This window comes from Acomys minous (genome assembly GCF_964271855.1).
Source record: "Acomys minous genome assembly, chromosome: 2".
NCBI classification, from domain to species: Eukaryota; Metazoa; Chordata; class Mammalia; order Rodentia; family Muridae; genus Acomys; species Acomys minous.
In genome coordinates this window covers 82,896,852-82,912,681 of record NC_140484.1, presented here as the reverse complement: position 1 = coordinate 82,912,681, position 15,830 = coordinate 82,896,852, and the positions used below count along the sequence as shown (strand labels likewise).

The 15,830-nt window shown below is 34.0% G+C and overlaps 1 protein-coding gene across 1 annotated transcript; it reads right to left on the bottom strand.

Moving 5' to 3' along the window:
- Positions 1-254: 254 nt before the first annotated feature.
- LOC311609809 (vomeronasal type-2 receptor 116-like) lies at positions 255-15,830 on the bottom strand (the record flags this gene model as incomplete). The annotated part of the gene is made up of 6 exons (XM_084803180.1): positions 255-1,183; positions 3,412-3,535; positions 5,010-5,225; positions 6,228-7,034; positions 7,413-7,707; positions 15,619-15,830. The coding sequence occupies 6 exons, from the start codon at positions 15,828-15,830 to the stop codon at positions 255-257; spliced, it is 2,583 nt and encodes an 860-aa protein (XP_084659306.1).

The window sequence follows — 15,830 nt, the reverse complement described above, 5'->3', positions numbered from 1 at the left end:
AAATGCAACATAATCCAGGTGTGGTGCCATCAATTCTTACACTTAGAGCACTTGAGGCACCAGAGAGTAGATGTTGTTTTCAAACACGAAAAAACGGCTTTTATACTACAACACTGTAATACAATTAGATGATGAAATACAATCTGACAGAAACAAAACCATATAATTGTATAACACATGTTTATAACGCTATTGGGTAAGAATCCAGACCTTCTATTAAGTTGTGATGATAGAAGCTAAATTTATCTTTTGAACTATGTTTTGTAAGATTTATTTCTTCTAGAATGTGTCTTGTCCCAGATTTGATGAATTGAGTTCTTGTCTGGTCTCAGCAAAATAATGTAACACTTAGGGGCAAATATGAAGCCAAGGAGTGCTGCACTGGAAGCCAATATGGAGAAAACTTCCATAGCCACCATGACCTTCCCCTTAGTGCTGTGGTAGGCAGGAAGGAAGGTGACCCAGACACAGAAGAACACCAGCATGCTGAATGACAGAAACTTGGCTTCATTGAATGTATCAGGCAGATTCCTTGACAAGAAGGCCATGGTATAACTCCCAAATGCCAAGAAGCAGAGGTATCCCAGGACACAGTGGAAGGCAACAGATGAACCCTTGTTACACAAAATGATAATGCGTCCATGTTCAGTATGAACATCCTGGTCAATGAATGGAGGAGATGTTGCCATCCATATACCACAAAGACCAAGTTGTATCAGGGTGCACATAGGAATGATGTAGTTTGGGGCCCTTGATATGATTAGCCACCTCACCATTCTTCCTGCAAAAGTGGCCTTGAAGGCAGTGACAACAGTGATAGCTTTGGCCAACACAGTGGCAAGAGCCACAGTAAATGCAATTCCAAATGTGGTCTGCTGCAGGATGCAGGTGGCTTTGTTGGGCTGGCCAATGAAGTTCAAAGAACAGAGGAAACAGACAGTGAGTGTGATGAGCAAAATATAACTGAGAGCCCTATTATTGGCCTTGACAATGGGAGTGTTTCTGTGTTTCACAAAGACTGCAAGAACAATGACTGTGAGTGCAGAGAGGCAGAGAGCTAGGCTGGTGAGAACCATTCCCAAGGAGTCTTCATAGGCCAGAAAGCTCACCACTTTCAGGAGGCAGTGGTTTTTCTCCTTATTTGCATAATGACTATCTGGACACTTCACACACTGCTCCACATCTGGTTAGAAATGAAGGTTATAATGAGCCCATGTTGAGATTATCCCTTTTACTTTGAGATATTACTTAGTACACACTCAATTGAAAGTCAAATAAATTTTCTTCCTTAATTTTCTCAGTGACAACCTATATAAACACTATTGACAATAATTGAAGATTTATGTAGCCCACCTTGCTTCTTAGATATATCATTTAGTAATTAGGTAGACATATAATAATTTGCATCTAATTTATCTCATTCCTACTTTCATACTGATTTATTTCCCTCTTTATTAGCAACTTAATACGTTTTATAACTCTTCTTCTACATTTTAATAACCATGGAGTCCATTCAGTGCTGCCATTTTTTATATGCTTGGGGAGGGCTTCAATTATTACATAGGTAGACTTTCAGAGTTTACATTCCAAAACAAAACATATATCTCCCTGCAGTTAGCCAGCAAGTGCCAATAGCTTCTCAATAACAAATTTTCATTGTGTTTTTAACTTAACTAATCTAATGTCTTTTCTCTCTTTAATTACAAAGATTCTCTGCCTTTTATGATGCCTGTGTGTCTCTTTTGGAAGTAACCAGAGTAATAAGTTTCTTGTGTAAATCTTCTTTGCCCCTAATATCACCAGATAATTTATATATACTTTATAGATTGGATATGGCAATCTACTTAAGAGGGAGAATTTTCAGATATTTCTTTTTCTTATATGAGTCCTCAATTTAGGTTTCTTCTTAAAATTCCTTGCGTTTTCAAATTATGTTCGTTCACTGCTGAGACTGTAGTGTAGAGACATTATTACATGAGTAATATGAATATACAACGAAACATTTTGATAAAATTTGTGGGAAACATTCTATTTTCATAAAAACAATTAGTAGGATAAGTGAAAACTTTAGAAAACAGTCTTATAATACTCTGATCTTCAAATTTTTTTCAATCTATTTTTAACATAAAATTTATGTGCCCTGAATTATGTACTTTACATTATCACTATGTTAAAATATTTCTACTTTACTCAAAATATGAATTCAACAACATACTTTCAATTTTATTTCATTAAAATATGAATTAACATAAACTGTTTTGAATGAAAATACTGGTTTATTTTTCAACTTTCATCCTGCAGTATTTTGAAATTTGAAGTGTTTAGCATTTTTGAGCTGCATGGTGGTGTAAAGAATTGCTGGTAAATAGAAACACTATCATATTTAGAATTGGTGAGTAATATATAATCACCTACACCCTGACTGAAGGCTGGAAGCAAAGAAAAGACAGAGACTGAATGTGATTTGGTCTTTTCAAACCCAAGTGATATACCTTCCCCAGCAAGGCCACATATCATTATCTTTTCTAAAGATTCCATTAATTTAAAAAAAAAGTTCTATAAAAAATCTTATCTAAGAAAGTGCAGGAATTTAGTAAAAGCGCAGCTTTTAAATAACCACATGAAAACATTGTTTTCTGGACACAGATCAGTTTCAAGTTTCACACCACTTGAGACAATGCATTAGATCTTTGCAGGCTATGACAGACCAATTTCAGCATAGAACGTGGAGGAGGTTGGCATGACAATGTGCACCCAGCAAAAAATCTATTGACAACTCATATCTATTGGGAGGAGAGTCTTTTCATTTGTAAGGGTTCAGCCCATGGTTGGGTTACAACCCTCAACTAATATCCATTCACCCAAGAATAGATGAGAATCACAGATTATATAGTGTAATTAACCAAATTTGGGTAGATAGAAAAGAGGTGGATGGATATGAGTGGAGTGGGAATTTGAATATGATCACATACATTGTAAGAATGTATTTAAAAAACTACTAAAAATGAGAAAATATTTTTGAATTGAGCTATGAATAATCCAAAGAAGTTACAACAGATGTGAACACTCTTTCAGTCTTGAAAGTGGGTCAAATGCAGTTTGAAAAACATTAATATTTGATACTTCAGTAATGTGTTTTAAACAGCACAGTGAAGTAAAACACTGTTAGGTGCAAAAGAGTATGTTTTTTTTTCTGAAGGAATTGATATTGCCAGTGAATCAAATATATAAATCAAGTATGATTTTCAATGGTAATCTATTTCAAGGGAATGTTGATGAATTATGACCTTAAGTTCCCAAACAAAATGAGAAAAATTTATGTCTGACTTCTATTTAGATCATTCTTATTTGGTAGGATGTTTTGCAGAATTTCAGAGAAATGGGAATATTTTCTGATATAGCTGAATTTACCTGTTTCATTGGAAATCTCATTGTCTGCACAAGGAGTACAATTGTAGCAACAGATAGCCCGGCCCTCCAGAGAGACTTTCCTGAACCCAGGTCTACAACTCTCACTGCACACAGATCGAGGGGTCTGAGAAAAATTAAAAGAATGTTATGTCATCCTTACGTTTTATGAAAAATCACAAAATTGTGTTTTTGAATAGTATGCATTGAATTTGTGAACATTATTATAAGTACAATAAGATGTTTGGAAACACTATGCCCTTCTGAAAGAAAGTATGTTTAGATATTTGTCGGATTATTGTTATAACTTTATGAATTAGGACAAGTGTAAGAAAGGTAGGTAATTTGAGACATTATCTAGGGTATGTAGTCTCTCTAGACTGATTTTATCTCTGTATTTACTGACTAGTGGCTTGAGCAATTTTACTTCAACCATGGTTGTGAATATTGACAGTCAACAGGATTGAGCATGATCATGGAAACAAATATGTGTCTGTTTGTCTGAAGAATTGATCACTAACTCCAGTTAAGGTAAAAAGATACACTTGAACTCTGAGGGTCGCTATTTAATGGCTACAGTCTCATAACAAATATAAAGATCATAGATAAATGAGCTGCTGTATTCATTGCTTTCTGCAGAAATGATAGAATCAGGAGCCTTATAATTTGGAAATCATATATTTTCAAGGATAATACATTGCACCCTCAGAACATTTCTTAAGATACTTCAGTGATGCATTTATTTGTAGAAGCTAGGCAAGTCAGTTGTTTAGTCATGAGCATACCACACACTACTCTTTTTCTAGAGGTCTAAAAAGCAAAGGATAACATAAAAGAAAGAAATTCCTAAGCATGGAATAACAATTTATGCATTGAGTATATACAGCAAGTTAGGGTATACTAATATGTAAATATACAGTATTTTGAATGAAAAATATCCCATGTAAGCCCAAGTACTGAGGCCTTGCTCCCCATGGAACACACTATTTGTGGCTTATTGAAATTTTCATTTACTGTACTTTCTGAAGGAATTATGATATTGGCTTTAGAAATTGAAACAATATGATCCTTGCCTCAATTCCAATTTTCTCATTTAACTTATTGTAAATGTGTGTAGATAGAAAGATTATAACTCTGGTCCCAATGACTATCTCCAAGATCACCCATTGGTGTTATAATTTCATGCATGGTGAACTCATAACTTTGTAATCTCAAGCCAAAATATATTTTTTCTTTTAAAAATCACTTTTTGTCATGACATTTGATCATAGGCAAAATGTAACTTTTACATTGCTTCCTTACAATAATCACAAATGAGAGGTTTTCTTCAAAGATTTGATCCATGAATCATTTTGGAGATAGAAATTTGTTCTTTCCAAGTGTCAAATTTTTGTGACTAGTTGATTAAAATTAATCCACTTTCAAATGAATATTTGGAGACAGGGTTACCATTAAATACTTCAATTGATCTGAATCAAGGAATGTGACAATCCTTTATACTAATAATTTGGTGGAGGTATTTTAAACTGGTTATAGGAGAGTGCTTTGGCCTTGAGGCAGACAACAAGCATCACTATATCAGAAAACAAAACATAACCCACCTCTGAAAATTTTTCCGGCCATTGTATCATCTGCTCAGATAACAACAACTGTTGACCATGTGGAGCATTTGGAGAAAATGTTCCAATTTTCATCTTTAGTCCAAGACCCTTTGGAAAATCCCAAAAATTAAGAATATCATATTCTGCCTCTAATTTCTCTCTCCAATCTACACCCACGTTGTCCCTCACATCCATGTCCTTCAGGAAAGAGTTAAGCTGAAAGAGATTAGTTAATTTATATTACAGAGTGTTCCAGAGGCAGAACAGAACCTATACTGTAGTTCGTTGTTTTTAATTTCTGATGGGAAAGTCAGCACTAGCGAAGTTTCCAGTGATGATGAGGGAACAAAAACCTCTGTGAGTGGGATACTATTCTGCTTATATCTTTCACCTTTAACAAAAACCTTTGAATAAAGCTACTGCAAAGGATCAATGACTCCTGATTTATGCAAATCTCAAAATGTGAAACCTAGGCAGACCTAATTGCCTTCAAAATATCTCCCAAAGTCCAGTGTCAAAATGAGGACATTTATGTCTACAGGGTAGTTAAAAGGGATCACTTATGTATAAAAACACTGCTAGTGCTTCACTTAAATGTCAATTTTTTACTGGAGAATTGAACCATTGATATTGAGAGATATTAATGACCAGTTACTATTAAGAGTCTTAATTTTGATGTTGGTTCCAGTCGAGCATTTGTGTAGTTGTGTTTTTGCCATGGTATAGTTATCTATTTCCTGAGTAGTTTTGGTTGTAGCTTGACCCTTTGGGATGGAGTTTTCCTTCTAGTACCTTCTGTAAAGCTAGATTTGTGGATAGGTACTGTTTGAATTTGGTTTAAATTTCTGCTATAAGACATGTATCGGGTAAATATTTGTTTTCCTCATTGAAACTATTACCAGGAGATGAAATTGCAGTTAAGTATTGAGTCCATAAAACTGATCTTGAATAATTTTCTCCTGTTCTCCAATTTCTCCTGTTATCACATGTGCCATTCCTTAGCAACACACACACACACACAAACACACACACACACACACACACACACACACACACACACACACACACAACTGCCTTGAACTCCAATTAAGTTTAAAAGCTCAAACAGTCCTCTGATTTTGTATAATGTTTACTGATTTTACAGTACCTAATATAGGGCCTTTGCAAATTCTCCTATGTCATGGTGCTGATATCACAATACAATGAAAAGGATATTACCTGCCAAGGGAAGAACAGCACCCCTTCCCCATTTTCATATGGTTGCATCTCTACTTGCTCAAGACTCATCTTATGGAGACTGTGAGCCACAGCATACACAGCTTTGTATATATTGTAGCTTTCTTCACTCATGTTTATGTCAAATACATGTCTAGGTAATTCTTCCAAAGAAGCATTGGCTTGACAGTTGTCCAAAAGTTTACAATCAGTGTCAGAAAATGAGCACTTGAAGAACAAATGCCACAATTTAGGAAGATAAATGTCTTCAGGGTATTTGTAAGGATTCACTGTTCGAATAAAATTGGTAAATTCAACACTCTCCCTATAATGATGGGTAAAAATGAGGCTCCCGTGGAATGAGTCTAACAGGAAATAGTCAGCATGGTCAGTAACATCCTGTTCAAAGTTCATGATCCAGACTTTCCAGGTCAATAACTTTTGCCCTATATTCCTCATTAGACCTTGTAGTGAATCAATGTTACCACAAATGATTATCACATTTGTTGATGACTGCTGGATTTCATCCATATTTTTCCAGTCTTTGTTATAAAATAAAGTCCAGGTGGCAGGGATCATTTTCACAAAAGCTATGCAGACTCTTTTTCTTTCCATCTCATCTCTGAAATCTGATAGAATTTTATTCCCTATGTGGTCATCTGGGAGGATAAGACCAACCCAGGACCACCTAAAATGAATCAGCAAAGAGACAATGCCAAGTGAAATAGATGTGTCCTTGGGAGCCATCTGGTAGAGAGAAGAATACTGACTTCGGTCACTCAAGATAGGATCATAAGGTCCAAAAGAAAGCTGAAGCATATTGGAAAGAAGAGGAAGAATATTAACATCCTGCTCTCCTGAGTAAAGTATGACAACAGAAAAAAAAGAGACAGGTTCATTCCTAGTTATAGGTGTTTTCCACTTACAAGATTTTACAGAAAAATTCCATCAAGCCTGATAATTTTAGGGAATTATATCGTTTCATTCAGTTCACCTTCATTACTCCTTCATGCAGGGGAAATATGGATTGATCTCCGTGTGTATGTGTACTAGCTTTTGTGGTTGCAAAATTCAAGTATCCCTTCTTTAATTTTTAAAGACATCTATCCCTTCTTTAATTTTTAAAGACATCTATACTTTGAACAAAAGAGACCTGATTCCAAGTTCTTAGACTCCACATTTTCTCACCTGTGGAAATTTGAAGAGTTGCAGCAGTGTTCCAATGTAGGCAGATGTTGTCCCTGATGTTCCTGTGAGTACAGCAGTAAAATTTCTCTTTTCACAATTGTAGTTAGGTATAACATTGCCTTCCCTGTGAGCTGTGAGCCAAGCACAGGTAATCATAAGAATGTCCTTTTCAGTGAATCGGACATTGTTGAAATCAAATCCAAGAGATATGTTTGGTAAAAGATTTGGGTTCCCATTTATCTCTTCAATGGCAAATGCCAGAGCCAGAAGAAACTGGTAGTTCTTAAAATTATATCTGTATAAATGGCATAAAAGCACAGAAAAGGAAGACCACATATGCCTGTATATTTACTGCAATAACTTGTATTATTTTGTATCATTTTTGTTTCTATAGAATATGTATTTAATTTATCACCATGAATTGCTGCAACTAAATTATGCAAATGGGTTAGGATTAGGCAAAATCCTTTAATGTTACCACTCTTTAATTACACTTCCTCAGAGCATCCTTTATTTTTCTTTCATAGACAGATACAATAGAAATCCTGTCTTACATCAGCAAATAATTGTCCTAAAACAGTACATCTGTTGGTGTCCAGATTATTGTCTTTCAGTCTATTCAGCTATTGAAAGCCATTCTTTCTTCATTAAACTAATCAGTTTTCACAAACACTATCTTTTTAAGAATTATGTAATTTATTCATGTATTTTACATCCATACCACCATTTTCCCTCTTTCATCTCCTGCCAGGCCTTCTCCCCATTTCTCCCATTCATGTCACTGTCTTTTCTCCTCAGAAAAGAAGAGATTTCCCAAGGATATCAAGCACACTTAGCATACCAAGTTGCAGTAAGACTAGGGGCATCTTCTCCATCTTAGGCTAAAAAAGGCAGCACAATAATGATGGAAAGTGTTGCAAAGGCAGGCAACAGAGTCAGAGGCAGAATCTGCTCCAGATGTTAGGAGACCTACATAAGTATAAACCTACACAACTATTATATTTGTGAAGAGTGCATAGGTAATTCCCATACATGCTTCATAGTTGTGTCTTTAGTCTCTGGGTTCCTCACGGACTAGGTTATTTGGTTCTCTAAAATTTCCCATATAATCTTTTATCGCTCTCACTCCTGCATGCCTTCTTGCTATTTTTCTGTAATTTTCAAGCTCTCCCTAATATTAGGCTGTGCTTTCTGCCATCTGTAGAAACAAGATATTAACAAAATGTAATTCTAAGATTTGTTCATTACATATGTGGCCACTGCTGCCATTTTGACATAATTTTTTAAATATACAAGCCTTGAATTGCCAATATATCGCACACTGATGAGATACAGAGAAAAGCCTGTGTCTGCTTCTAAACTGATGAGATTAAAAAGATTACAGCTCTGTGCCTGCTATATTTTTATTTTGTATGCATTTGTGATGTTTGTGTGTTTAACTTTGTGCATATATGTGCCACTGTGTATAGGTATATGAAGGACAATAAGTATGACTGCAAGTCAGGAAAAGCTTGAGGAATAATCTTGGATATCCACCTTCTTTCCACATAGGCTCTATTTTGTTTATTTACTATACATTTAATTGGTTTAGTGATTTATCATTTGATTGATTGAATTAGACTTTGTCTGAATGTTTAGCTCTGGCTTGACTGGAATTTTGTTGGTTTCTTAGACTGGTCTTGAACTCATACATACTCATCTGCCTTTCTCTCATGAGTACTGGTTACAAAAACTTTTATAACCACAGCTTGTTGGTGGATTTCCTTAGTTTTATACCACATAAGCTCATTTTCTAACATAGCAAACTTATAGAGATTTTCCTGTTTCTATCTCCTACCATCTATATGATCATTGGACTATGAACATGCAATAATATACTTTTGTGTAAGATATGAATAACGATCCTAACATTAACAATGGTGTGTTCTATTCACTGAGGCATTTCATATATATATGAACAATATATAACTAAGACACCTTCTTTCTCTTAACGACCCCTTATATCCCCACTCATTGAAGAGTATCATTTTATTTCAGTGTCAATGTGTGTTGACTACAGATAAAGATTAATTAGGATTCCACTGTGTAAATTATTCTTTCCTCAAATGGTCTAAAGAACAGAGCTGAAAATGGTGGAAGAAAATAAGTAACCAGAGGCTATGAACAAACCCAGAGAAGCAATCATTTCTGGAGACATCAAGGACATTGTACCTGTCATATTACAATAAATGTAACACCATACCAAGATCTATGTATCTCCAAGTAAAACAAAATTCCAGCATGGCGAATGGAGGTAGCAAAAGATTGTCCTCATATCTGAGGGTAATTATATTTGTTAGATCTTTATTTTTGTGAATAGAAACAATGGACATAGAAATTCTTATAATAGAAAACATTGACTTGGTGCTGGCTTACAGTTCCAGAGGCTTCATATATTATCTTCATAGTGGGAAACATGGCAGCATGCAGGCAAACATGTTCTTGGGGGAAAGACCTGAGAGATCTACATCCTAATTCACAATCATCAGAAATGAAGACTTACATTTACAGGCCAGACTTGAGCTTCTTAGACCTTAAAGCCCACAGACACAGTTATATACTTCCTTCAGCAAGGCTGCATCTATTTCAACCAGCCTTCTAATAGTGAGACTCATTTTAGACCAAGAATTTACCACATCACTCCAAAGGAACCATTGCTATTTCAGCTAGAAGATTTCATTCCTTACTCTCAAGTGTAAGTTAAAATGTCCCCATTGTCTACAATGGTCTCACACTTATATAAAAGATCAAAATTCAAAGTACCTTCTGAAATTCATACAATACCTTACCTTAAAAATCCAGTAAAACAAAAATTAAAAGCATATAAAATACAATATATAATGTTACAGAATATAATTTATCATCCCAAACTGGAGGAAAGTGACCATAGTGAGGAAATACCGGACCCAAATAAGACTGAAAGCCAACTAGGCAAATTCCAATTCTGAAGCTCTGTGTCTGTTATCAATACTCTCTTCAGATCTCTAACTCCTTTCCTCTTTCTTCATTGCAAGAGAATTTTTCCCCCTGGAGTGCTCCATTCTTGTTAGCAGCTATCATCAGTGGGTATTACATGGCACTGGCATCATCAACATTTTGTGATCTCCAAGGCAATCTTGGCTTCTCCTTTAGGGTTTCACACAATGACAACCCCTGATGAACTCTTGGTCTCCTCAGCTTTCCTTAGTCACACAGAAAGAGTTTCCATAAGCCATTTCTTCTGCCCTTGACTCAAAAGCCAGAATCACATTGCTGAAGCTTCCAAGATCTTCTGCTTGCTGGGGCTTGAACATGGCCACTCCCTGCTTCCTTGCTTGTTCAATTACCTCATCACCAGCTTTTTTCTCCTTTGTTTCCTCAACTAAGCTTGGGTGTTTTGAACTGTAATGGGCCTTAAACTCAGAGATCCACCAGGTAAAATTAAAGATGTGTACCACCAACATACCTGGCTCTGAGTTTTCAAGAATTTATTTTCACAAGCAGAAAGCTTATCTTTGTGCCATCTTGTCCTGGGGTCTCTACTCCCTTCATTCCATTTAATATCATGACCTTCTTTTATCTTTTTATCTTTTGAACACAGAATTTAGCTCCAGTCCATTCCTTATACTCTTCTCAATCTGTACATTTTGAAATTTTACTTCCTCATCTTCCTCTTTTTCATCATAGATCTTCATAAGAGTGAACACTTCATAATTGAGGCAATACTCTAGTTCTTAGTACAAACTCCTTCTTAGTTTGAGTTTTCAATCTCTGAAGAGACATGACGGTCATGACATTTATACCAGAAAACATTTAATTGAGGTCACACTTATAGTTGCAGAGGTTTAGTGTATTATCATCATGGTGGAAAGTATTTTCATCACGTGGTTCTACATGGTCTTGAACAAGTATTTGAGAGTTTTGCATAATGACCATTAGCCAGCAAAATCAGTGTGTTGCACTCTGGCCAGACTTGACCTTCTTACACCTCAAAGCCCACTACCAAAATGTTATACTTCCTCCAGCAAGGCCACACCTCCACCACAAATAAAACCATCTCATACTATTGTCATTCACTGTGGGCCATGAATTCAAACGTCTATTGTAGATACTTCTACTCAAACACCAGAGTATAACAATTTGGTAACTGGTGAAAGATGAAGGGTCAGTTTTCTTACACAATCTGATTCCTGTTAGCCAATTATATTTTGGGATTGCCTGACCTTCAAGAATACTTGGACAACAGAAAGTGAACTTGACTGGGGAGAAAAGTATTAAGTTTAAAGTTTGGTAAGTAGAGATAAGGACAGAAAGGTTAGCTATAGAACATTAATCAACTATGGGACTACAGCAGCTTCAGAGAATATAGTCAATATAATGAATTGCTTATATGTATAAATTATTAGAATTAATATTTGCATAAAAACAATATGAAGTGAAGCAAGAAAACTGGTTCTGAAATTAAAAGTGTTGCTTTTCCTGAAAGCCCATATTTTAATATGTGTGTTTTGAAAATAATTTCATCATATATTTCATAGTTTAATGAATTAATTTGATACTAAAGGATATTATAAAAAATTTGAAATATTATTTTTAAAGAAAAGCAGTTAGATAAAATATAAATAAAACAATATTGTCCAATGGACAAGAATTTACCAAAGGAATTTTGAATTATTCAAAATAGAATAAATATGACATTTTTCTCATTCATGAAAAACTATATATATGTGAAGATATCATCATTTTTGAGGATTGCATATAAAACAGACTGCATTAAGTTTCATTTTATTAGTATACATAATGTACCTACATGTTTTTGAATGGGTATAGCTATCAAGATTTTTGGCCACATGTAAATGTTAATTACTAAATTAATTCCAAATTAAAATATGATTCTGAAAAAGTAATTTCAATAAATGAGAATTAATGACTTTGTAAAAAGCATTGTAAAGAATGCATAAAATGCAAAAAAAAAATAGGAAATGTCAGAAAACTGAGACATGCTTACTAAATTCGGTAAAGGTCCTTATTTATTTATTTATTTATTTACACTAGGTAATGGTGTAGTATTATATAACTTAATTTTATATGGATTCCTAGCTTAGAATTGATTTCAATGAAAAATCAGTCCACAAAGGTTTGCATTGTTACTGAATGTGAATGTTGCAGTTGCATGCACACATTTGTCTCTACAATTACAGTTTGAGATGAACAGTAAAAAAACAAAAACAAAAACAAAACAAACAAAACAATAACTATTGATGACAAGCAAGGGCCATTAGTACTTACTGCAGTATAAATACTTGCCAAAGATCCTTACTTCAGAAAGGTTCATGTATTTATAAAGAGCTGTTTGTGTTGTATTTCTGGATTTGCAAAAATATACCTCTGCAGATTATATATTTCTTACAGAACACACTGATACACAGACAGCAAGCAAACTAGACCTGAGTGCCAGTGAAAAGCAGAAATTGTAGATGGATGAAGGCCAGTGGCAAAAGAAGGACTTTTCAAAGCAGTGTAAACAAAAAAGCCATTAATAACTTGAGAGAACACTAACAATACGGTGCTAGCTCTGGGCAGTGAAAAACTATATTTATGACATTCAAGGAAATTCTGATATCGATTAAAGTGATAATTGAGAATCAAAATATAGTTAAGAACAGATCTTTATTCACTGCTAATAATTGTAAAAAATATGGTGTAAAGAATCTAGAATGGCATTATCTATATGAGAAAAGTTATGAAAAACTGGCAATAGACTATTTTATAGTTTTTCCATTCCCAAAACATATGTAATCCACATTTGGTTTAGTAAATATATGTTTATACTTAGATATTTCTGATTTTCAAAATTATAATAAAATTTCCATAATTACCAAAACCACAATATTGATACATTTAGCTAAAAATGACCCTTCATATACTTGGAACAATGAATAAAACATGCTTAAAAATAGATCACAATGTAAAATATTTTAGAAAAACCTGTCAGAAAATATTTTTGTCTTTTAACATGAAAGTTGCTCATAATGGTAAAGGATGATAATAAAATGAAAATCTATTAAAACGCAAGAGAAAAGAAATATGTTCTTGTGATACATAAACATTATCAATCTATGAGTAGAAGAAATGAATATATGATTGATTTATTCCACCTAGGTATATAAGTTCAAAGCCATATTTTAATTCATGTGAGGAAAAGGAATTTACTCGCTCATTAACCACAAAGATATTCTCCATAGATTTTGCAAGATAAGATATCAATAAAAGATTTAATGTATTGTCCAATAAAATGTCTTAGCCAATGCAGGATATGGTAGAAGAGTTTGAGAGGCTGAATTTAATCTTAGCACACATACTGTGTGGCAAGAAAGCTTGTTTCCATAGTTTCATTTTTATCGGCAAATGTGAGCTGCATCAAAAATATGCATGCATGCACACACACACACATGAACGTCATGACAAATTTGAGAAGATTTTATCATGAATGTCTCAATGGAGCAAGCCACTTTTCTCTTAAAATTGTTTTATAGTCTCCAGGAAGCATATGAATCCTCAATAATTTATACAAAAATACTCACTTGGCACCTGTCCTCTAATGATCCATTAAAACAAGTTCCATTTAGTAAATGTGACCATACAAAAACTTACGTTGAAGGTTATAATCAAACCCACTCATTCTTTGTAAACATGAGAATTACAGAGAACATATTTAAGCACACAAATCACAGAAGAAATAAAAATGGAATGGAGAGAGGAAAAATAATCATCCTTTTGAAATGCACACTAACTTCCACATAGGTAAATAAAAGATTAAGTGAGAAGGACTGAAAATTATTCTCAGCTTTGTGATATATTTGTCTTTCTGTGGTACCTACTATATGAAAAAATACATTTAGTGAATTCACTGTATAAGACAGTACTGTCAATTGACTATAATAAAAGTGCTGAATTTCATGATTTAGTTTTTATCACTGATAACATATTAAAAAGTTTGACAGGAAACAATCCTCTTATTTATAATAAACCAAAATAATGCTCATGCAACTGAAAGTACAATATTTGTAAGGATGGACTTGAATGCAAAAAATAAAGAGAAGCAAATACCAACATACTTTGGTGCCTGGAATTCTGAGAGTAGAGGACATAAAAAGTACGAGTTAAAAGGAGCATTAATTCTGAGGTAGTAAAGGAGGCATGACATAACACTCAACATTACCACACCTATGAATAATATGCTATATTTGTGATTTAGAGAAGAAATATCATTCCCTAAGGAATTCGATCTACAATCAAATGTTTTATCTAAATAAATTTTGCATAGCCATCTTGGCTATGTTTCAAAATCTAAAAAACATCTGCCAGGGTAACAAAATGATCAGTGGCCTTTAAAATTTAAACATTTTTTCCTTCCACTGTCTTTGATTTAATGACTTAATAGTCCACAAAGTTTTTCACAAACACATAGTATTGTTACACTGAGCATAATTTACCTTCACGTACATATTTCTTTGGTCATTTTTCACTTGTTGACTCCCAACACATTTCTTCATGTGTTCACATGGTTTTTACAAATGCTATTGCTGCAAACTAAAGGTCTTACAGCCTGGATCCACAGAGATATAAGCTCTGCATGGGGTAGGCAAATCTTATTGGCATAGGCACATATTATTTCATTTATTAAGAGACACTTGAATATTTCATTCTAATTCAATAAGACTTGTCTGACACTATTCATTCATCCTGCATATTTCACAGAAACTAAGGAACAATTCAAAGTTTACTCTCTCACAGTCAGTATGACTTGGTGAACACATCTAATATCACCAGAACAGTTCAGAAATTCAGGAATTCAGGAGTTTTGGAATGCCTTGAAAGCAAAGTCAGCCTTAAATTAAAGCATACTACTTCTGAAATCATAATACACTGAAAACCATAAAGTCATTGTGGTACTAAAGGCGTAGTAATTAAGAAGTTGCAATTATCAATAAAAGGAATAAATAAGAGTTATTTTTTCATTTTCCTTTTGAAAAAAGCAAGAATGAAAATAAAATTGAAGAAGATATTTTAGAACCTGTAAAAGAGAAATTGTTACAATAAAAACAAGAAGTAATATGTAAAATTTCATAGGTACAGCACCTAAGTTAAAAGAGCTCTGAATTCTAAAATAAATAATTGTACTTACTGTAGGTAATAGTCTTCATAATAATATAGTACATATGAATGTGGAATTTTGTTGATGGTGTAGTAAGTATGAACAGGGAAAAATGCACCAATTACCACATCACCTTTAAGGTGAAAATGTTCACTGATTTTGAAATAGCATTTACTGGAAGTAAACTTGCAGACAACATTGGGAATCTGCAGGAGTAAGGGGATAAAAATCCAGGAGAACAT